This window comes from Temnothorax americanus, unplaced genomic scaffold (genome assembly GCF_048541705.1).
Source record: "Temnothorax americanus isolate GAGA-0224 unplaced genomic scaffold, ASM4854170v1 Scaffold3, whole genome shotgun sequence".
NCBI lineage: Eukaryota > Metazoa > Arthropoda > Insecta > Hymenoptera > Formicidae > Temnothorax > Temnothorax americanus.
The window spans coordinates 5,936,674-5,959,170 of record NW_027509442.1 but is presented as its reverse complement, the minus strand read 5'-3'; the positions used below and the strand labels follow the sequence as shown (position 1 = coordinate 5,959,170).

General features: G+C 38.5%; 2 protein-coding genes across 8 annotated transcripts in view; one reads left to right on the top strand and one right to left on the bottom strand.

The window, feature by feature from the left end:
- Ssh (Protein phosphatase Slingshot) overlaps positions 1-17,207 on the top strand; it is a 111,757-nt gene extending 94,550 nt beyond the window's left edge. For all 5 annotated transcript variants that reach the window (XM_077411246.1, XM_077411244.1, XM_077411243.1 and 2 more), the window contains 4 exons: positions 9,832-10,026; positions 10,872-11,141; positions 11,514-12,070; positions 12,312-17,207. In XM_077411246.1, the coding sequence (XP_077267372.1) occupies positions 9,832-10,026; positions 10,872-11,141; positions 11,514-12,070; positions 12,312-14,521 (3,232 nt within the window). In that variant the 3' untranslated portion in view covers positions 14,522-17,207. The remainder of the gene's footprint in view (positions 1-9,831; positions 10,027-10,871; positions 11,142-11,513; positions 12,071-12,311) is intronic.
- Positions 5,391-22,491, bottom strand: LOC143900197 (striatin homolog). 3 transcript variants are annotated; one of them, XM_077411260.1, is made up of 8 exons: positions 22,352-22,490; positions 21,099-21,298; positions 20,393-20,607; positions 19,911-20,134; positions 18,977-19,166; positions 18,654-18,855; positions 18,217-18,411; positions 17,283-17,816 (listed from the first exon to the last, which is right to left on the bottom strand). In XM_077411260.1, exons 3-8 carry the CDS (start codon positions 20,605-20,607, stop codon positions 17,670-17,672), a joined length of 1,173 nt encoding a protein of 390 aa, XP_077267386.1. In that variant the 5' UTR covers positions 21,099-21,298; positions 22,352-22,490; the 3' UTR covers positions 17,283-17,669. The 3 variants fall into 3 exon arrangements, with proteins under 3 accessions (XP_077267388.1, XP_077267386.1, XP_077267385.1); XM_077411262.1 differs by lacking the exons at positions 17,283-17,816; positions 21,099-21,298 and adding an exon at positions 5,391-7,358 and having other exon boundaries at positions 22,352-22,491; XM_077411259.1 differs by lacking the exon at positions 21,099-21,298 and having other exon boundaries at positions 22,352-22,491.
- Positions 22,492-22,497: the final 6 nt, after the last annotated feature.

Sequence of the window (22,497 nt, the reverse complement as noted above, 5' to 3'; positions counted from 1 at the left end):
GTACTTCTTGTACACACGATGCGATGGAACTGCGATTTCTTTATGCGTTCCCTAATCGACTCTCAGCTTTCTCTCTACGGAAATATATCTGTGCATGGTTTCTGACTTACAAACGGTTGGAAACGGCTGGTCCTCTTTTAAATGTGGGAGTAATCTTCACGTATCTGTTTAAGAATGATTTCGACGAGTTTCTTGTCGCGAATTCAACCAAAGCGACTTACAGAGAAGTGTGCAACATCCGTCCTGTGTGTGTTCCGTTTAGATATACGATAGTACGCTACGGTAGAGTGCCTGTCCGATGATGTTGGCTTTATTTATAATTACTTAACACGCGACGCGTGATTCTTTTCTAGAATCGATATTCAGCAATAAACTCTTCCGTTACCTATTGTTATCTGAGTCGCGCGACGCGACTCGCAGAGTGTCTCATTAATCAGCAACGTCAGATACGGTTTGGCAAGCGAGTGCTTCTCGTGCTAAACGAGTTTAACATACAGGCGAACGTGATGAATCGTCTTCTCCTTGGCAACGGTCTCTATCCTAGACCACGGTAAAATTCCAAGGGAATCAATCATTATCGCGATATTAAGTCTATATTCCGCTTAAAGCGCGCAATTTATCTTCGCGTGCAGGCACTGCGAAGTGCGTAAAGCAAGATTCTTCCTTAACGCTTCCCAACACGCGCATTTAAGGAGCGCATTTTATACGCCGTAGGTAAAGAGTTCATCGAAAGCGCGATCAAGAATGAACTTCTTGCGCTTTCTTAACGTCATTACGCAACTTATCACTTAGGCTAGAATATCATCTGGCTCTCGCTATATCGAAACAGCTCTCACTATACACTTATTACTGGAAACATTATTTTCAGTGAGAGTTCGACGTAGTGAGATGCGAAGAAATATCTAATTTTTTTTAACGATTGTTTTATTTTTATTTCTATTAGTTTACATATTTACATGTTTATAAATAAGTACTTTATTTTCTGATGTTACTATTATTTTTTATGGAAATTAACGAAAACAGGTCAAGTCCTCTTTTACAAAAATACATCTTTTTAAAACTCGCAATTGATATTTATAAGAAATGATTTGCGCAAAGCAAGATATTTTTTATCGATTGATTTATTTTCATCATGTTTCAATCGTAAATTGCATTAAGTTCTTCAAAGTGAAGCACCCTGTTTGTAGCGATCTATACTTCGTTTGTAAAGAGAATAAGTAGGAAAACTCTTTGTATCCTGCTCGCAACGGTTCTAAATAATTTATTGGCTGCCTTTGAGGACTGGTTGAACGCGGAGGGAAAAGTAGCAGGTGCATCTCGACTGCTTCGGCAAGGAGTTGCATCTGCGTTTCGCGATGGCGGGATAACCATGCAGGTTCCTTCCATTGTTCCGTTCTCCAATGTCGCTCCCGTTGTATCATTTGACAACCAGCTCTCTTTTTTATTAAGATTTTATGTACTGCGTGCAGAAATGAAGCCTATTAAGATCTTGCGTCTGAAAATTGCTGGTGTCTTGCTTTTAATGTGTCAATGACAGCAAAGTTTTACAAAACAAAATCAAACCAGTTAATATATATAAAACTAATGACGTGCCATATAATAATCGGTAAAATGTCGAAGAAATATCTTAATTTTGCAATGTTTTTCAACTCGAAATTGAAAGTGATTATTTATAGTCACGTATAAATTTATATGGATATTATAAATCCTTAAGGATTTAATGTTTTTGTGCATTGTTTTTATGCATATTTTTTACAAGTATGAGTATTTGAGTATTGAGTTCTTAAAACTAAATTTAACCACATTTGCGCATTATTGCAAAATTATTAATTTAATTAGTCTGTATGTTAAAGTATGCAAATAAAATTAATATAATTAGTAGATATAAAAATGGCTTTATATATTTTTACGTTTAAATATTTATCAGGATTAAGAAAATTCTCGTTTCTGGCTAAGATGACGAGGCGGAATAAGACAAAAGTATTTGTTGATGGATGCGGTCGACCAGAGACAGCACGTTTTTGCGAGCGGATCCAGCCGGTTTTGTTCCAAATCGGAACGTGCGGCCTTGCAAATTCTCGAAAGGGGGGCTTATAGCACAGGGTGTCACATATTTGTACGAAAGAGACGAGACATGTCCGTTGAGTCCCCGTAGGGGCGATTCTATAGCCTTGACAAAAATAACTCAGGCAAGGTCAGTGCGAGAGGAAACACGCTGATATCCGATATTCTCTATATAACATTATTCCTGTGAAAATTGCAGGAAATATCTGTCGATTAAAGTGATGGATATAAAGTGATGGACAGATGGCTAAAAAATTTGATTAATTATATCTGCTAATGTATATAAGTGGACTTTTATTTAAGAACTGTTTTTGAAATTCTCTCTTGCTCGAAAATGTGTATCGAATTCTACCAGGAAACAATTTTATTTCAAAATTTAAGATGAAAGAGACACAAATATTGTGTTTTCCAAATTTTCAAGTCGTTCGATTCCTCCAGTTTCTCAAGAAACTGATTTAACCAATATTAGTTCAAAATGACAATAAATCGTTGATTTCGACACCGCCACTGTATTTTAAAAAGCTGCTGCGTATATTTGCAAAACCGTTTTTGCACGACTGCAGAATATGAAGCGCACGTATATACATGTCTCTCGTACGCAATTAATATTCATCTCGTATAATTGACTGTATGTTACTCTGTGATTTTCGCGATGACAAGTTGCGGACAGGAGATGTAATGGTCTTTTTTGGCCCATGGCGTAACTAGATGAGCGTGCACCTCAGGCATTTCAATGATTAAGTGTTTCTTTCTCTTTTTTCAATCTCTTCCATATGCCATGCCGTACCGAGATACGTGCATGCATATTTTTTCTTTCTCCTTGAATGTGTACCCGCGCGGTAAGGGTTTATTATTAGATAAAAGAATTATATTAAAAGCAATGAGCTCATCAGCAAACCGGTGTTAAATTTCGTCGATTTTATGCTCTCCGAGACTCACTCTTTTTAATTACGATTTTCCTAGTAGATCGTAATATGATTGAGATCGGTCAGTTGAGTGTTAATCGATGCGTGTTGGAGATGACATCAGCTGGGATTCGGAGCCACACGCCACGATCGGCCCGTAACAGCTCGTTTCACCAGGCGTTCCATTTATGTTCCGCCGATGACGCGACTCATTACAATTAACGATGTCATGCCTAGCGGCTTGTCAGTCCGTCTCCCGCTGTTGTTCTCGCCGGGTGGTCACGCAAAAGCTCTCGCGGCCTTAGGTCAGACGAGAACTCTCGATCATATTTCCGAGGAATGTGAAAAGTACCAATCTCGAATTCCGAATACGTAGTAACAGTGCAATATTTACATAACAGCAGACGTAAGATGTGTGTGCGTAAGGTATTTTGAAGGCAATATAAGTGGAGAGTATTGTTGCGAAGTATATAAGAAGAAGTATATTAATCACAAACGTGTAGTTTCTAGTGTGTAAACAGCAAGTATAAAGTAAATGCATTCTCGACACGCCTCCGTTATTGTGAGATTCATCTCGACTGCTCATTAGAATGCGTCCGAAGTGATAAAATGTGAATTGTGAATTTATCATCAAAGTGATTTCAAGATATTATTTGCCTCTAATTTGGAATATCATATGTTTTAACACGGGTATAATGAAACGTCAATTTTTCTAATCCAGATCTTTATAGTACCAATCCCCAAGACATATATTATCTTTTACGATTTGGAAGTTAAATATAAAATATCTTTTAATTAAATTATGTAACGATGCAAAAAAATCTGTATATTCGTGATAAACACAGGACTCTCCTTGAAAAATTCAGGTCGTTTATTTTCAGTACGTTAACCCGTCGCTTTTATTGGTTCTCCTGCTCGATTCCGAAGATGGCTATTACGTAAATGTTTAATTATAGTATACCGAGGCTCCCGTCGATGATGATCATCGCTTGTTGCGTAAAATTTTTCTAGCCGTCTAATTGACGCGTAAAAGCTGATGCACACGCACTTCTTACGAGTGGCAAGACTCTCTGGGATTTCCTACGCACCGCCAAGAAAACGGAAGCGGTCTTATCTAATCGTTGCCGAGTCGGCGCGGAAGTAAAACTGTTTCTTGCGCGATGTTTGTTATGCTTGAGAAAGTGGCGCGCATTCTCCAAACACTCGTCGCGAAAAAATTGCATTAAGCTTCTTGGCGAATCAATTAAATTCTAGACGCGGCCAAATAAAAATCTAATGACACATCTCGAGCAACATCTTCTTTTTTACACGCTTTAAATTGCATTATTTTTAAGGGTTAACTACCAAAGATTTTTAATAACACTGTTTTCTTGGAATGTTGAATTATGAATGTAAAAGAAAGGAAGTTTATATGGACAAGTCTTACAATCGAAACCATTACAACAAAAAGATTTATTTTTGAGAAATATTGATTTAAAATTTTTATTTTGTTTGATGCACAGAATAAAAAATAATTAACATTTTACTAGACTCCAAATATTTTATAAGATAAAATACCATAATGTAACAATTCAATTATATTTTTTAGAGTCGTATTCTTCTCTGTCCATTTTGCATCTATCTCGTTTTAATTTGTAAGTAAATATTTATATAAATTATCTAATTGTTTCAACACGGAATAAGTATCTATATAAGTATAAGCGTGTTCAAAAACTGCAACGTGCGAATTTCATCGTTCCCGAGGTCGTAACCCAAAGCGCCTGACGCAGGTACCGCCGACCCTTAACGAAATTAATCTGCCCTTCAAAGGGTTAAGAAATTGCGAGGCAAGGCTATTATCTGTTTTGCTTGAACCACTGGCAGAACTTAGAAACGAAGTTCATTACTTCGTAGCACGGCTACCTAACTAAGGTCAAGGCATCAAAAGGCCAAGATGTTGCCCATGAGGTCTCTTAATAACGCGGCTTCGCGATCGGTGGAGCAGATAAAATGAAAAAAGACCGAGGCGTATTCCATTATTGTCTGCGAATAAATTGCTGATCAAAACCTAAGCAAGTCTTGATGCAACGAGGCGAGATGAAGAAAAAAATATTATTCTTCATGTTTGACTGAACGTAAATTTCGGTATGTCTTTCGGTTTGCAGTCGATAGAACTTGATAGAACTTTATTGGTGATCGTTTCACGGAAGCGGAAGACACACGGAATGTCCGCGGATATCACGCACTTTGTCTGGTGTCTATAAAGTTCAAGAATTCGACAAGTTTAAATGTCTATAACCATCAATAGATTTTTAGCTATAAATTTGGTCTTATTTAAAAGAAATTAAAGAAAATTTAAAGAAAATTAAAGAAAATCAAATAATATTTTTGATCTTTAAATAAATTCTAATAGGATTTACCTATAATATTTACTTAATGCTGAAAATCGAAAGTTATACAAAAGATAATTTTATATTAAATTTTTACTAGGAGAAGGTCAATCGGATATTGGCAGGAAATGCACAATGTCTAGGATACGCGTTTTTCTTGATTTCCTTGGTTGATGAATGACGTCTCGTATACGTTATTCGCGAACGTGCGGAAATCATCAGACACGGATGTTCACTACAAAAAGAAGCTCACCTTCGAGTTATGTCGATTGTTCACGCGATTATACACGATAATCAAGTCTGTAAAAAGAATTGATTCGTAAAATGGAGATACCTACTTTATATAACGTACCTACTCACTACGATTCTTCTTGCCGTTATTTTGGCATATGTGAAAGGTCACATTTTCATTCTTCGATTGCTTCTTCCTCCATTACTGGGTATATCTCCAACATATATTTAGAAAAGTTATCGTTATTCTCTGTTGCAATTTCATGTCCTGCTTAATTTCGACTAATGTAAAAGATTTTTTTTCCTTTTTTTTAAGAATATTAAATTATCTATAAAATTGATATTTCCATCCGCTTGTGTCTGTCATAGGCAAAGTAATAAAACCCGAATAAAATTTTTAATGAATATTTGGGGAATGTTTGTTTACATTTTTATTTAAATTTTATAAAAATCTTAACATTATTATAAAAATTACTATAAAATTTAAATAAAAACTGTTATTTTTTACAATCGACTTACTGTCGCTATGTTATCACGTTTGTTTCGCTACGTTTGACGCTTCGCGTGCCATTCCACCAAGAATTCTTTCTCCTGGAAGAGTATGTAGCAAATGAAGCATATAAGGAAAGATGGTAACGTCCGTCAAGCTGGGCTGTCAAATAGGACGACGGTTATCGTTATCACGTACGCACACAACGTCTTTGTTGAATCCCGTTGTTATCGAGAATCACTATCGAGTATTAGCGTTCATTGTGCGTCCTTAGCGGTTCCAGCGACGAGCCTATACCAGTTTTCTTGGTAGCAACCCGCGAAGCCCATCAGGAGCCAATGGACTTCCTGGACGTTGGAATCCTTGGAACTTTATGGCTTTGATTTCTACGGCAGTCTTTAACGTATTCTTCTGCGCGCTCGCGGAAGGAAACTCGCATAGAGAACCGCTAGAAGTGTAAATTCTCGCCATAACTTACTCGAGTATCTTTCTCAACTAAAGTTTTATTTCGTTCTTTTGTAATATCAGGAAACGAATTACAGAGTAGAAAAATGCCTGTAGTTTCTTCGATTAAAAATGAATCATCTCGGAGGGGTTCGGGTACCTGTATAAAAATTATAAATATTTTTCGTGTTACGAATACAATCATATCATAATGAGCAATTCTGAAAGTTAAAAGAATATTTTATGTCTTATTATTTAAGGAAAAAGTAAAAGCTATCATTGTTTTCTGTCGTTAACATAATTATATAATTGATAAAATACCGATTTGTTTAAGCAAAAGTTTTAAACAAGTATAATATTTTATCTGCGCCGAATGTTATTTATGATTCAATTCATCTTATATTTTTAACAAAATTATGTATTCGTTGCTATACATCCAACGCGTGTGCGCGATTGAGCTTGTTATCGCGGTCCGTTTTTTGAAAGAAACAAAAGACCGGCATTGCAATTGCGGGAGTAGATCGAAGATCACGAAGACGCCGCGCTGCGAGAAGCACCAAGACCTCCGAGTGCGTGAAGCCAAGCTAATCGGCGTCCCGTAAGCTTACGTTCCGATGATTCCGCCGAGAACACCGTCGAGTTCTTCACCGCAGTGAAGAGGGGTATCTTCGATCACACGCTTTCTTCTTATGTGACGGCGCTGTCATGGTCGAGCGCCGATGGTAACGACGCTCGAGGTTTCTTCATTTCTCGGGACGGTCGCGCGTCGTCAGAAGTATTTGTCAGGTGGTTTCTCGCGTTATAGCAAGCCGGAGAAAAAGGGAAATTCCATTAACTTCGATCTTAAAGAGATTCCTGTGAAATAATCAGCAGAACGTGAATTAAAAAATGGTTAATGATGACGAAAGGCGAGGTGGATTTTATCTCAGTAATACTTTAGTGTTTTTTCTTACATTAAACCCATTAAACTGTGCATATAAAAAAGTAAAAAAAAAAAATTATTTTACTAACTCACAAGTTTCTTCGCTTCTCGAAACGGTTATCAAGATTATTTGTCGAGTGGATTCTCGTGTTACAACAAGCCGGAAGAAAAAAGGAAAATTCCATAAATTTTGATCTTGAAAAAGATTCCTGTAAAATGAGTGGGAAAAAGAAGCAGAAGAATAAGAATGAAGAATTGCTGATGAAGACTAGAGGCGGGGTGGGTTTTATCTCAATAGATAGTACTCCAATTCTCACTTTAGTTTTTTTTCTTATTTTAAACGGTGCACATAAAAAAAGTCAAACGAAAGGAATCGCTTCACAATTAAAATCCCACTCCACATTTGCAACAATAGCGGTATGCAAAACATTTCCTATTTATTTGATTATTTAGAATCTAAATCTGGACCACGTCTTTTTAGAAATAAGTTACTGCATTTGAGATGCACTATTCACACGCGATTGGGATGAACGATTTTGTAAGTGAATAAATTTACTTTTGATGCTTCGAGAATGATATCTACAGTTTGTTATAACGTTCGCGGAGAAAAGTCCATCCAGTGATTGCATTCTTTTTTGGTAACATTGTTATTAGGTGTGTAGGCAAAACGTGGGAGACGGTATCACGGATCGAAATCTCTGTTCTTTCTCTCTTTTTTTAGGATAGGACTATATCGCTATTTAAAAAATCACGCGAGAAAGTTCTTAGAGAAATCTTGGTTTATTACATTTGAGAAAGCATAAATGAAAGATTGGGGAATAAAAATCCATTGAAAATTTAAATGGTATGATATGAATGATAAATGAGTTATAGATGATGAATGATAAATGAGTACTGAATATATTGATTTATGTAATATAATTTATACAGATATTTGAATTTTTATAGGAAATATCGGATAAACATGATAAAATGTTAATTAGGAAATCCTTTTCTACATTTAAATGGAATAAGAAACGATTGACTGTATGAACTGGTTTATCAATCCGAAGTGGAAACCGGATAGTGTGAATGCAGTCAAGTTTAAAGGAGATAATGAGATGCCTACTTTTAAACGTATTTAGAAATATTTTTTCCGAAAGTATATCTGCATTGAGCCATGAACTATTGAAGTTTATTAATTACTCTCTTTTGTATTTTAAGTTTATAATTAATTTGGAATATACATATAATCGGAGTTAATTGTGATATTTATTTTCATATTTTTTGAATCTATTAGTATTTTATTACATCGTTGTGAATATTGGAAAATATGTTTTATTAAAACAAATTAACGAGTGTTTTGACGGTGTTCAGTGAACTGTGTCGGTGAAATATATTTTCTAAATGTGCGAGCCACTTATTTAACGTCTATTTAAAAGCTGTAACTGAAATCTGCGATAATCCAAATCCAAATAATAACATTAATTTATGAAATTTGAGAATAAATCAGTTGTAATCTGAAAATTACGCATCAACAATCGCGTTGTACTTTCACGATTCTTTAATTACTTCAATTTGTTGCTGGTCCAAATAATAAGCTGATAAAAATTGCATAAATGTTTTAAGAACATTTCCGAAGTCGTACTCATGTCATTTTTCAAGAACACAATAATCGTATTGAAAATTTATATTAAGACCTAATTTATTTAAATTCGTCTTTAACGAGAGAGACGTTTCTCTTTCTCGCAATTTTAAGAGATTTAAAGCGAAACGTTGTTGCCCCTATTCTCAAGCGTTGGCCAATATTTTTTTTACTCGGTACTTTACGCAGCAAGCATTACGCCGTGGGAACCACGCGTTGATCGCAGAATGGGTTTCAGGGCGAGCGGGAAAGTTTACTAGTTATGGTAATTCCGAAGGGTACACCTCCGGAAGCGGGAGATCGATTCTCGTTGTCCGACAAAATCCAGAACATAAAGATATTTCTTGTTAAACCGCCGACGTTTAGAAAGTATATTTACTTTCTTTGTTTTCTCAGAAGATCGTAACTTTCGTCGATTTCCGAAGATCGCCACCGATCGATTTACTTTTTCACGCTTGCAAAGTATCACGAAGTGACTGTGAAATTGCAGCGGTGCGGCGGTGACTTCGCTGGCGTAACACAAAAAAAAGGAAAACGTAATCTTTCGGAGAAAACGAGGTCGCAATGAATAAAGAGCAAGAATATGTTGCAAATATTAGGTGTAATAAAAGTTCGCCAACTAATTTTCTTCGGAAATTATTAGAATTTCTACGAAGTTATTTCTTCTATGCCGCATTTGGCCAGTCCCGACTGGTTACGTGATCTTAATTTTTTCCAGTATCTCCGATTATCCTCGCTTCCTCTGATATCCTTTTCTAATATCTTTTGTATTTCTTTTCCAGGTCGGCCTTGCAGACGTTGCACAAGGTGTCCGGTAAGGCACGCGAGCAAAACTATTTTCTAGGTGGACTGTCGCATGACTGGGTCAGCTACTATGAGCAACGGATCGAAAGCGATCGGTCGTGCCTCAACGAGTGGCATGCCATGGACAATCTGGAGTCCAAGAGACCGCCGTCACCGGATAGCGTACGCACCAAGTGAGTTCGATCGCTTTTATCATGATCTTTTCGAGAGTGATGTAGAAAGTGCCGTCGACAAAACGGTTGTCCGAATGCGGTCCGACTGCACGGTACTGTCTTATTTTTCCGTTGGGACTATATACGGGCTGCATCCAGAATGCCAGCGCTTCTAGGAAGATAGAAGACCTCTTGTCGGATGATCTCGTGGAAGTTCGATTTTAATGCCCCCGATACAAATTACACGCCTCTCGAGCAAAATCGATTCGCGAAGTATATAAGACCCGACCCGAGAAACAGCTGGCCACCGCAAATTTAGCTTGGTACCGTGCCAGGGTTGGGTGGTTTGTTGATGCGTCTTTCCCGGTTGTCTACGCCGCGTTGGGCCGCGCGCACAAGTGGAGCATAACTTCATAGTTGTCCTTCAATTATTTCCAGTTTCTACGTCTGCCCTCCCTTTCGAAGTGAGCTAAACATTTTCAGGTATTGGGTCATTTTGATCGTTAGATTCCAGTGTTACGAAATCTCGGAGTACACGTGGGAGATTGATATATGCGAAAACTTCCGCCACGTCCCAATTCGATCCTTTCGTTTGCGTTTATAAGGCCACTTTTAGGATCTTACATTGTAATGACGAAAATTGATGCATCTATATATAAGTACAGTAATTATAAATTGATGGAATAATACTTGCAATTTAGGAAAATTATATTCGTTTTACTTTATATACTTTATATCATTTTAATAGAGAAATATAATATAGCGACCGTTTAGTGATAAACAGTCGTTTATGGATGCATCCAACTGATTTTACCTGTTCGATTAATTTATCGCAAGATACAATACATTATGTTTGTGTAACATAGGCCCAGGGAGAGAGAAGAGACCGAGCGCGTGATTCGATCGACGTTGAAGGAGATCATGATGTCAGTCGACCTTGATGAAGTTACTTCCAAGTATATTAGAGGTCGCCTTGAGGAAGATCTCGACATGGATCTCGGGGAATTCAAACCGTTCATCGACCAAGAGATGCTCACCATACTGGGGCAAATGGATGCGCCAACCGAGATATTCGATCATGTTTATCTCGGGAGCGAGTGGAACGCCAGCAATTTAGAGGAACTCCAGAAAAATGGGTGCGTTTGGTCTCATTGCGAGATATTTCTGACGTATTCTGACGTTGGGTGAATTTTATTGCTCGCCATTCCCAATTCAGTCTCGAGCTGGCGTGACATATTTTCGATAATTTATTCATTCATAACTTAAAAAGTAATGCGGTCGATTTGGAATCGAGTTCTTCTAAAATTTTGTAGAATTTTTAAATAAGTATAAGAGACATAAATAATTATTTTGACAGATTTTTATATTTAATGAGAAAAACTTTAAATCGTATACATTATAATGTCGTAAGTTGTATCTACAGTGAAAAACGTGTTATTATATCTTAACATTTAATTTAAATGTAACTTTTAGAATTTAGTTCTAATCTATTTTTGTATTACTTTCAGTGTAAGGCACATCCTGAATGTCACTCGGGAAATTGATAACTTCTTTCCGGGCATGTTCACGTATTTGAACGTACGTGTATACGACGATGAGAAGACGGACTTGCTGAAGCACTGGGATAACACATTCAAGTATATCACTAAAGCCAAAATGGAGGGCTCTAAGGTGTTGGTGCACTGCAAGATGGGAGTGTCCCGTTCTGCCTCCGTGGTGATAGCTTACGCGATGAAGGCTTATAACTGGGATTTTTCTCAGGCGTGGAAACACGTCAAGGAAAAGCGTAACTGCATCAAACCTAACAACAGCTTCCTCCTACAACTAGAAACGTACCAGGGTATTCTGGACGCGATGAAGAACAAGGAGAAGCTCCAGAGATCTAAGTCTGACACGAATCTGAAATCTCCCACGTCCGCGAAGGATCAATCAAAAAAGGAAGAGAAATCAGATAATATAGAAAACAATATGCGGGAGGTTTCAGGTTCGGAGTTGAAGAAAACTAGCCAAAGACCAAAGAGTTGGTCGCCGAATGTCAAAGTTGCTGAGAATATGTTACCTTCCGGTAAGTACAATAGCTTTACTATCCTGACGTTCCTAATCAGGTTGCGTTTCTTTAAACAAATTCTTCAAGGAACTTGAAGTTAATTTTTCTCTATTTAAGTGGATCTTTAACATCATATCACTATGATAGAAAGTATAAACGTAAAATTTTATTTTTTATTTAAACGAGTTAACAAAATTTATTTCTGATCAGTATCGGTATATCAGCGGAAATTTTCATGGCTTGTCTTGTAATGTTTCAGTTCCTTTGTCGCAGTCGTTGGAAAGTATCGATAAAGCAGGAAATACGGAAGTCACACGGGAGGACCTTCTTCGTGGCTCGAATCAAAAACCGGCAATAGAACAGGAGGCTCGCAATGTTCTAATGCCCTGCGACAATGGGCAATCTTATAGCGTGTCGCAGAACAAAATAATGCACCTACCCGCCGCAACCCCTGGCACACCTAGCGTAAAGAATAGGATTAGTAAGTTAGAAACTCAGGGACAGAAGAGGAAGGGTCTGGTACTCAATTTAACCAATCAGTTTGAAGCGGCCAGCAGTAAACCATCATCGCCGGGATCCGATACGGACGCGAGATCTCTGTCTCAGAATTCGGTTGCGGAGGATAACGCGAAGCCGATCGAGAACGGTCACTCGCATTGCGAGCAGTCGCAAGAAGCGCGAGATACCGCGGCTTCCGCCTCGAGCGTTCCTTCCGGGAAGGAAATTTGGGATCCCAGTGAGGAACAGAGGGAGAGGAGAAAGGAGATGAGCCAGGAGTCCACCGAGATCAACGATAATAGTGAATGTCTAGTCTGGACTGCGTCCGCGGATGCAACGTGTGCTGATTTGTGTGATGACAATAAAACTGACAGAAGCGTGAGTGTGGAGAATGAGTGTACCGCGAGTGTGACGGCGGATACGACAATTACAACGTCGATCACGACGACGACGACGACGACGGCGTCGTCATCGACGTGTCACGATGTTCTAGGAAAGAAAGTGAAGAAGGACGGCGATCCGTTCAGTGCCCAGGTGGACCGAGTGTTTGATCGCGAGGAAAGACGGGGTGAGCCTGTCACAAGAGAATCTCCGAGTCGGCAGAGTTCCTGGAGTAGTTACGACAGTGCGGTGGTCCTCGACAACAATTCGGTGCACAGCTCGTGGGCCACCTTGCCGTCGAGGAACAGTTCCTGGGGCTCTTACGATATGCGGCCGTCCGATCTGCTCGGTTCCAGCGGTCTGTTTCCGTACGACAAGGAGGAGATACCGTGGCATCCGGGCACGGTGAAGCGCACTAAACAGAAACTTGAGGAGGTCACAACCGCGGGCGAGGTGAAGCGCGTGTGCACGCAGAGCTCGACGACCGCGGACGACAAGAGCGACAGGCTGGCTACCGAGGTAGACGCGGCTGCGGTCGAGACGTACAATCCGATGCTGTTGCATCACATGCCGTCGCCGACGCCGCGAAGAAGGGACTCGTCGCCCACTCAGGAACATAATCTTAAAGTAGAAACAAATAGGGACTCGCCGAGTCCGGTAGGCAGCATCGACATCTCCCTTATGTCCATGCGCCAGATCGGACGACTATCCACGAGCGCCCCCGCGCCGTCCTCCTTGTCCTCCGAGTCCGATCTGCCGCTGTCTCTGAGGTCCTGCAGATCGGAAAGCGAGACGTCCAGTCCGTGCGTCGTCAATACTACCCAGTGCCCTTCCGTGAAACACCACAAAATGGTTTTGGAAAATCTCTGCAACAAATCCGTGTTCAGCAAGCGCTGTCTCTCCGTAGATGACTCGCCGGAAGCAGAATGTCCGCGTAGCACGTCCGGTATAGTTAAGAATCTGAAGAAGGAGTTCGAGGCGAAGTCGACGAAGCTGGAGAGGAGTCCCGAAAATGCGTGTGAGGGCGAGAATGCGTCGCTGACCGCGCGGCCGAAGAGGGACGTGAAGATCAGGAGTCTTCCCTCGTCGCCGGTGATCCCGCACAACGAGTCCAAGATTCAGTCGTCGTCCAGCGTTGGCGAAACCAAAGACAGCAAGCACGGCAGGAGGAGCGAGACAACGCCACCGTCGTCGCAGGACAACGCGGAGGATCTCTCCGTTAGGGTGTTGGTAGGGAAGTACGAGGTCGCCAGGCCGGAGTCCAGGAAGAGCTCGGACGTGCAGTTGCGTGCGCACAAAGACAAGGATTGGGACGCCATGGAGGTGCATCCGCCGGCGAAGTCGAAGATCGCGCCAGAGTTCTCGAGACGATCGGCGCCGATCATGATCAACAATCACCCGGCGCCGTTGTTCAACGAGGCGCCCGAGGCCCCCGGCAGGCCGCCGGCGGTACCCTCGCCCAGCGTGGTGATGGCTAGCGTGGTGGCGAAGGCAGCTAGTAAGAAGCAACAGCAGCACGGCAGGACTCATCCCCTCGCTAGGCTGCAGGTCAGGCCTAGGCACAGCAGTCCCGTCTACAACACTATGTAACGCGGCGGCGACGCACCTTCGTTCTCGTTCGCGGATTCTTAAGCGCAAACGCGAGCGCGGCGCATCCAATCCGGACGAGAGTACTCGCGCGATCACGTGAGTACGTCGCCGTGACGATGAAATCGTGTGATCTCTTTATGTTGGCGATGAAGATTGGATTTTCGGAGCCAAGACGGTCGCGCCTGTTGTTCTAAGAGTAGAAACCTTTTTCTCCGTCGTTCTCGTTCTCTTTGTCATTATCGCTGCAATCGCTCGTACAACCATCGTCCTGTTCGTCGAGAGGAACGATCTTGTCATTTTGATAATGTATCTTATTATTTATAAGACGATAATCTTGCAGAAAAAACAACAGGCGCTTTATGTTCCTTCTCGTCAACGTGTATCTTGGCTTGACGTTAGTTCAATTATTTTAAGCTGGAAATGCAACAATCACGAGGCTGCGCGTCGAGAAGGGGGTCAACGTAAATTCAGGAAGGGATAGCTGGCGTCGTTATCCTACGTCACTTCGTCGTAAGTTAATGGGCTCGGAATCAAACGTGCGTTAAGTATGGAAAAGTGATACGATATGTCGCGCGGGTGACTTAACGCGAAGAGCAAAAAGGAGGGAAAAGAAAAAGAAAAGGAACCGAGTGCTCAGTCAGGCTGTGAATGTAAGGTCTGAGCCTCGGACACACGCTGACCTTTCTTCTGTTTCGCTTTCTTGATCTTTTCTTATTTTTTTTTTCGTCGAATACGATATTACCGCGTGAGACGATAAATCTCCGATCTTCGAAGCGAATTTGTCGATTTTGTCGTAACGTGTAACGGGAAAAAAAAGTTATTGTGTGACGAGACCTCGAGATAATGTAATGTTAAGCCACACTATGAGTAATTTATAGATGATAATGTGATGTAGAATGATGTACAGTGTGCGAGAACACGATGTAGCGAAGTGTGTTTTCTGTTGAGCGACTGTTTTTTTGGAAGCGTGAGTGCGTACGGAAAAGGGGGTACCGAAATTCACGAGCTTCTAATTCGTTTCCGAAACCCCGAAAGTGATTCTTCCCGATCTTTTTCGTCAACGGCCATATTTTGCACGAAGCGTGAAAGTTAGTGCAAAATTAGTCAGTCGAGAGTAGTAACGTTGTAACAGATGTGGATTAGATTTCTCTTAAATTGTAAAGTAATAATTTAGTGTTGTACGTTGTACTGTCTCTTACCCAGGAATGTGTGATAGATGCCGCAACAGCAATTTCAATTTTAATGAATCAGATCTTATTAGATTTCATCGAGCTTGAGATCTGCGCCGCCTCACATTTAGGATATACGGATTGCATCTCTAACGTTTGTGATCCAGGAGAGCCTGTTTAGGCTGAAACGAAACCGTTGTTCTCGCGAATTAGGTACCTCTCTTACTCATTATTGTTAACTTGCTCTTTGTACTCCTACTACTATAGATTGTCTTTATCTCGATTAATTCAGATCGGTTGATCGTGTAACGCTTTTCAACGGCTGACGATGCAGCGATGATAGTGCATCAGGAAGTCCCGCTATTGACTCCCACGAGTCGAGAGGATATGATGAAATAGCAAGGAATGGATATGTTGATCCTCACGGGTGCATGCATGTACTGTAAACTTCTCCACCGATCGACCTGGAGCACATTGTATCTAAGTGTCAATATTTTTTTAAACACATATCACCGATTCATCGTTAATTTTGTAAACCGCGTCGCGGGATTTAGTTAGACGGGTAAAAAAAAAACGAAGGAAAACCCAATTCACCGCGCAAATTGACGACCAATTTTATACTCTGATGTACTCTGACGAATGCGACCGCTGCTAAGAGGCGCTTCGCGAGCGCGTCGCAATTATCGTGTATAAATATATTTTATTACAAACACGTTTCTCAAACCAAAATTAGGCTCGTTGATCGTTTAGATTGTAGATACGGGCGAGAGTTGTCCTGGAACAGTAGTAGTTTCCCGAATAGTCTGTTGGATCGCACCTAGAGATTAACTATTATCTACTTATACGATTAAGTACAATTGGATGCGATTTTAGGAGGAGGAGGATCTGTTTTTTCTTTCTCTACGATGTCTCGCAGCCGGAGGTGACTCGTCCCCCTCTTTTTAAGCGCGGGAGTTGCCACGAAGCGAAGTTTCGAAGTCTCGAATGTTGCCCAGCGTAATCGTCGAGTTCGGAGTATACTTGAGTGCACGAGATATTCACAGTGATTCCCCCGTGGAATCCGACGTGTGGATCGGATGTCCGATCACCGCCGCAAAAGTATTACGAAACAGGACGTGTCGTCTACGGCGCGAGTACTGAAGAAAAGAAAAAGAGAAAAAAAATATGCGATGCGCTTTCTGCTCTCTCACCGTGTTTGTGCGCGAGCAATCTTTTTCTACACCGTGTCGCTTGTCAACCGATGGATTTGCTCGTGTCAAGTAAGTTTGTATTGTCACAAATCGATGTGCTCAGTTTTAGTGATTGTCCCCTGACCCCCTGTCATGCCCCCTTCCCCCCCAATCCTTCGACCCGTTTCCAATCCGCCCCCTCGTCTCTTAAGTCTTGCTTAAGTGTGTGCGTTCGCTCGATACGAGAACTTGCTGTCATATGAGAAATGATGATAAAAACCGTACGTTGTTCTGTATAAATTTTGTACTATAGTTTGTATTAAATAAAATACATTGTTTATTGCTTGAGTGCGCGTGTCATTCCTTTCGGGAAAGACCTCCACGGGAGACAACGAAAATAATCGACTTATTTAGCATTCATTATCATCTTTCTCTCTCTTGTTATTTTATTTCATCTCTAACAGCACGTTATATACACCACAGCGATATCATATTTTGACCTAATTTTTTTATAGTTATAAAGAGAGAAAAATTAAAACACGTCAACTTAACGTGCATTGTTATACAGAATATGAAACAATATCACGCTATGTAAAATTTTTTAGAGTACCGTCTTTTTACGATAACGATAGATATTAAACGAATTGTCTTATCAAAATCTTATATCGACAGATATTTACAAACGTGTATGTATGTAAGTCAGCTACATTTTGGAAAGTACATGCAAAGTAAATATATATATTTTTCAAGCTTTGAAGCATAAAATAATTCCGTAAATTGCATATCAAAGATATATATGTCACAAATCAATCAACTAGGCTGGGCGTCTACTTCGAAAATTGTTGTCCCGGCGCAAAAAGCGAGCTTTGGAAGAATCCGTGTACTGTACTTTGATTCTAATGGGCCGACATCCAAACTATATACACCGCCCTTGAAGTATTTGATCATGGCTATAGTCTGTAGGAACAAAGATCGTATATTGTTAGATTATCTTGAAATAAGAACAACCAATTTCCTATAAAAATGATTATTTTATAAAGCAAGGGTGTACACGGACAAACCGGGCAATTTTGCATTTAAATTAAATCTCAAAATTTTCTCAATTGTATTCAGAAACGTTTTAATTAACTCAAAGTCCATTTGTCTTTAACTGAAATATTTAATTCAAATATCATTTGTCTTTGAATTACATAAATGATTATTATAATTATAATAGAGAAACTTATAACGAAGATTTTTTTATAAATTAAGTTATTAATAATATCTGACATGATATTATTTTTCCAAAATGTTAATATATGTATATATGCCATATGTTATTTAATACTGATTAAATAATAAATTCTGTCAGACTTACAGAATGAGATCGTAAATCGACAATTCTGAAGAGATCAGTGTCGCAGCCACCGCATGCGATATACATATTTGTTACGTACTTTCCAACGTATAATAAAGAGGAATAACTGTCCGGTTCCAAAGTGATAATCAATCTGCCGCTACCGTAGTCCCACAATTGTAAAGGATTGTTCTTCTGCCAGGCACAAGTAAGAATCTGTTATTCAAGAGAAATCCGTTAGTTAAAAACGCTGCAAAAAATTCTTATATAAAAGTATACGCGTTCCTCAAGCAAATGTGATATTACAAAATTTAATAAGCTGTCGCAATTAGGCTGTAATTGTTTATATATAGGTATATGTTCTTAGATTTATTAACATATAATATTTGGCGTTCAATCCGGCATGGATCTGTCGATTCTTCAGCTATATAGGCATGAAATACAAGTTCAAAACGTACCTCTTTCCCATTTCTACTGATGTCTAGCCCGTCCGCGCACATATGTACACCCGATATGAACCGAAGGGAATGAGCTTGTCTGGTATCCCAGAACTGGATGGTGTCGTCCCAGCCAGCGCTTATCAGCTCGTGCACGGATTTGGGGTTGAAGCAGGCGCTGAAGACCCTGGATTTATGACCATCCATGACATCCGGCGCGTCACTGCGTTTGAAAATTATAGGATGCTTTATAGAGTTTGTAGAATCTCAACTTTTATTACGGCAGTATTTCTCTCTAGAGAAGCTTCCACTAACTAGAGAATATTTCTTTTCGAGATAATCACCTTCCGCGAAACACTCTTTCCCGCGTCTTTGTTTCCTCGTCGTACAAGTATAGATTCGTATCGTCTCCGACAGTGACGAACTTCGGTAGTGTAGGATGATAAGCTAGACCAAGCGTTTGCCGTCTCTCCCGTATTGTGTAGAGGCATTGCGCGGTTGGATAATGCCAGCATTTAACGCAGCCGTTGGCATCTGCATGAATAATGTTTACTTATAAAAATATCATTTTAATAAACGGATTCAAAACTTTACGATTATAATTTCAATCTTTTAACAATTTTTTAACGATGTAAGACTATAGCTTACTATAATGCTACATTCAATATTAACATCTTTTTTCCATAATTTTATAAGGCCTTCGATATAAGCATCGATAAAACAAGAATAAAACAATTAAAGATTAAAGACAAGAATAAAATAAAATTTAAAGGTATTATTATATTTTTTATCGCCTTTAAACATCACGAATGGATAGGCTGCGTTCGGGAAGCGCGCTATTAGCGCTATTGCATCATTCTATCTTTATCGCTCATCAGGTGTAAAACAAGGATAAAATAAGCAAATAGCACTAATAGCGTCTTCCCGAACGCACCCATAGTGTGAAGAGTTTTCTTTATTATTTAGTTTTGCCTATTTATATATTCTGTGCAGTATTATTCTATCTTCAAAAAGATAAAAAGTACTATGTATTGGTCTATCTCAATGTATCATACAGTATATCAGATCAATATTTTAAGATTTTCTTTCGAAAATCTCGTTTCTAGATATAAATTAATATCTGTCTTGCTTTAACAAAATCTTTTCGAAGGTGAACTTACAATTAAATCATCCTCAAAATGTAAATAGTAACTTATTATGTAATTATATAATAATTGTAATAAATGTAACGTATTATGTAACAATTAACCCAAGAAGTGAAAGATGTAAAGTACTAACACGTCGCTATCACGGTACGAGTAATCGGGTGTGATCTGTGCACAGGTCGATGCTTTACAGCAGTCACCGGAGCCGGATTCTGCATCATCTCCGCGTCGCTCAGCACCAGCGTGTTCTCCCCCGAGCTAACTTTGTAGAACCTTAAGGTCCCGTCCGACAGTCCTGCCGCCAAAAAGTCGTAAGTTTCCGTGTAGCAGATGCAAAGCACGTCTTGATTAACTTCCCTGCAAACTGTTCACTTTGCAACTTATTTCGAATGGATATAGCTGTGTAACATAAACCTGTTTTGAAATTAGATAAATATTCGTTACACATTCTTTATAAGAAGATCGTCAATTAAAATGTTTTTAATCAATCATCTAAAAGAATCTCTTTACAAGTTATTCATATATAAAATTAGATCGCAAATGATCTCTTTCCATTTTAGAAAAATTCCAATGAAAGAGAGATTAGTAAATATTTTTTAAATAAATACTGCCTACAATTGATTGATAACACTGATATTGCCAATCAATTGATAACGATGCTCGATATCGGAGATGGCTCGTAGAGCCGATGAGGAATATCCCTCATGGGTTACGATGGATGCAACCGAGGATGTACGCGTTGCATCAAAATCAATCTCGCTGACCTCATCTTGGATGGATGAATCAATAGTGATACGGGAAAGTTGTTCATTATTCTTGTCCTTATCCATCTAGTAGCAGAGGATCAATTATGTTAGTTGATTATATTAAAAAGCTATCTTTCTTAAAATATTACAAAGTTATAAGTTATAATGCATGACTAAAGTAAAGATAAAGAACGAAATAAAACAGATAAAGATAAATTATTGATTTAATAACAAATTGAATTGTTTTAGGATGAATTAAAGAAAATCATGCTGCAAAGAAGCATCGTTCTTATAAAGTAAATCAAATTTCTGTCCTCTCATCCATCTCCAGCGGAGAATCAAAATTGTTAATTAAATTTCTTACAAAGTTATAATGTATAATTAAGACGAACATGAAAAAATAACGAGTAAGATTGAAAAAAGTTGTTTTTCTTAAAACTAAATTTTGCTATTTTAGAACAAGATTTAAAAAAATATGTCACAAAATTTGTTGCTCTTATAAAATGAATCAGACATGCAGGATATAATAGAATGCAAAACATGTGGGAATGTAAACAGAATATTATTAAAATAACCTTATTGAATATTTTGCGTAAAAATATACTTTCCTCTTGATATATGAATGCGGAGCGCAGAGAATACAAACTGTACGTGTGTAATTGTACGCTTATGTGAGCAGAATTTTATAAAGTGTTATATCCATAATGTTTTCATTTAACTTAGAAATTTGTCGATCATCGTTCAAATCGAAAAGTTGTTGTAGCTTATCAGGAAACTGGAATTTGGATTATGATTTATGACACGCCAAAGATTCAAATGACGATCGCGGTGTACGATATGATCAATATTCGCAGGGTTGTTCTATTATCGCAATTATTATATCTTTCATTGCTTTATCGTGATATAAAAAAGGTAATTAAAAAATATATATATGGTATTGCATTATTATTATATTATTATTGCTAATATCGTTACTGTTATTAAAAGAAAAAGCAAACGAATATTTAAGCGATTTCGACCAAGCTCATCCGATTAACTTAATCGGCGATTAACTTGAAATAATATCTAGATCTTTCATTTTGTTTTAGATAGAATTATTAATTTTGTTTTGTTTAATTTATAGAAAGAAGGATTTTATTAGATTTAATGAATTCTGTAATTAGAAATTTAGCAGTAAGCAATTTTTGTCCATTTTTCTGCAGATTAATTTTAATCTCGGTTTATTAGCGAAAATAAAAGAGACTAGAAAATATAGAATTAAGACATTAAAAAATATATTATTTATTTTATATATATAAAAAAAAGTGTGTGTGTGTGTGTGTGTGTGTGCCTAATGGTAAGATATTAATGTGCTAAACTTTTCTCACATCAATTTACACAAGATTTATTATTGCGTATTTCTGTTAATAAATTACGAAATAACAATTAAAATAAATTATGGGTATTGTAAAAAAGCAATATTTTACTGTCGAAAAAAGTTGTCAAAGGACAATCAAGAAATTTTTTGAGATTAGCAAGTTTGTCATATAAAATCTGGTTATTTGTGGCTGCGCTTTTGTAATTTCTACATTTAAAATAAAATATATATATATATATATATATATATATCAAAAAGAAAAAGTGGAGAGATAAAAGTACAAGTAGCTTAGATTAAAGAATTATAAAGAACAAATTAGATTTCTTTTGTCATTCGATTGATTTTTGATCCGAGATACTTTTTCCTAAAGATACTTTTAGATATCTTATGTAGCGCGTTTCAAATTGGAACAAAAGAACTTTGTAATACGTAAACACCCGTTACATACTGTTTAGATCGCGTGACACTTACCCTCTTGATCTTCATAATGTTATTAGCAGCATAGTACAAAATATTATTCATGGAACGTCTTGCTCTTGATTATCAGTTTGTTGTCCCAAATCAAAATGTCTCCTCTTCACAAATACAAGCTCGTATTCATCTGTTCTTATTGTCGC

Coding starts and splice junctions, on each gene's coding strand:
- LOC143900197 (XM_077411259.1), bottom strand. CDS start 22,402: ATGAATAATATTTTGTACTATGCTGCTAATAACATTATGAAGATCAAG. Junction 20,608..22,351: donor ACATTATGAAGATCAAGAGG/GTAAGTGTCACG, acceptor CTCTGCTACTAG/ATGGATAAGGACAAGAATAA. Junction 18,856..18,976: donor GAAAGAGTGTTTCGCGGAAG/GTGATTATCTCG, acceptor TTTCAAACGCAG/TGACGCGCCGGATGTCATGG.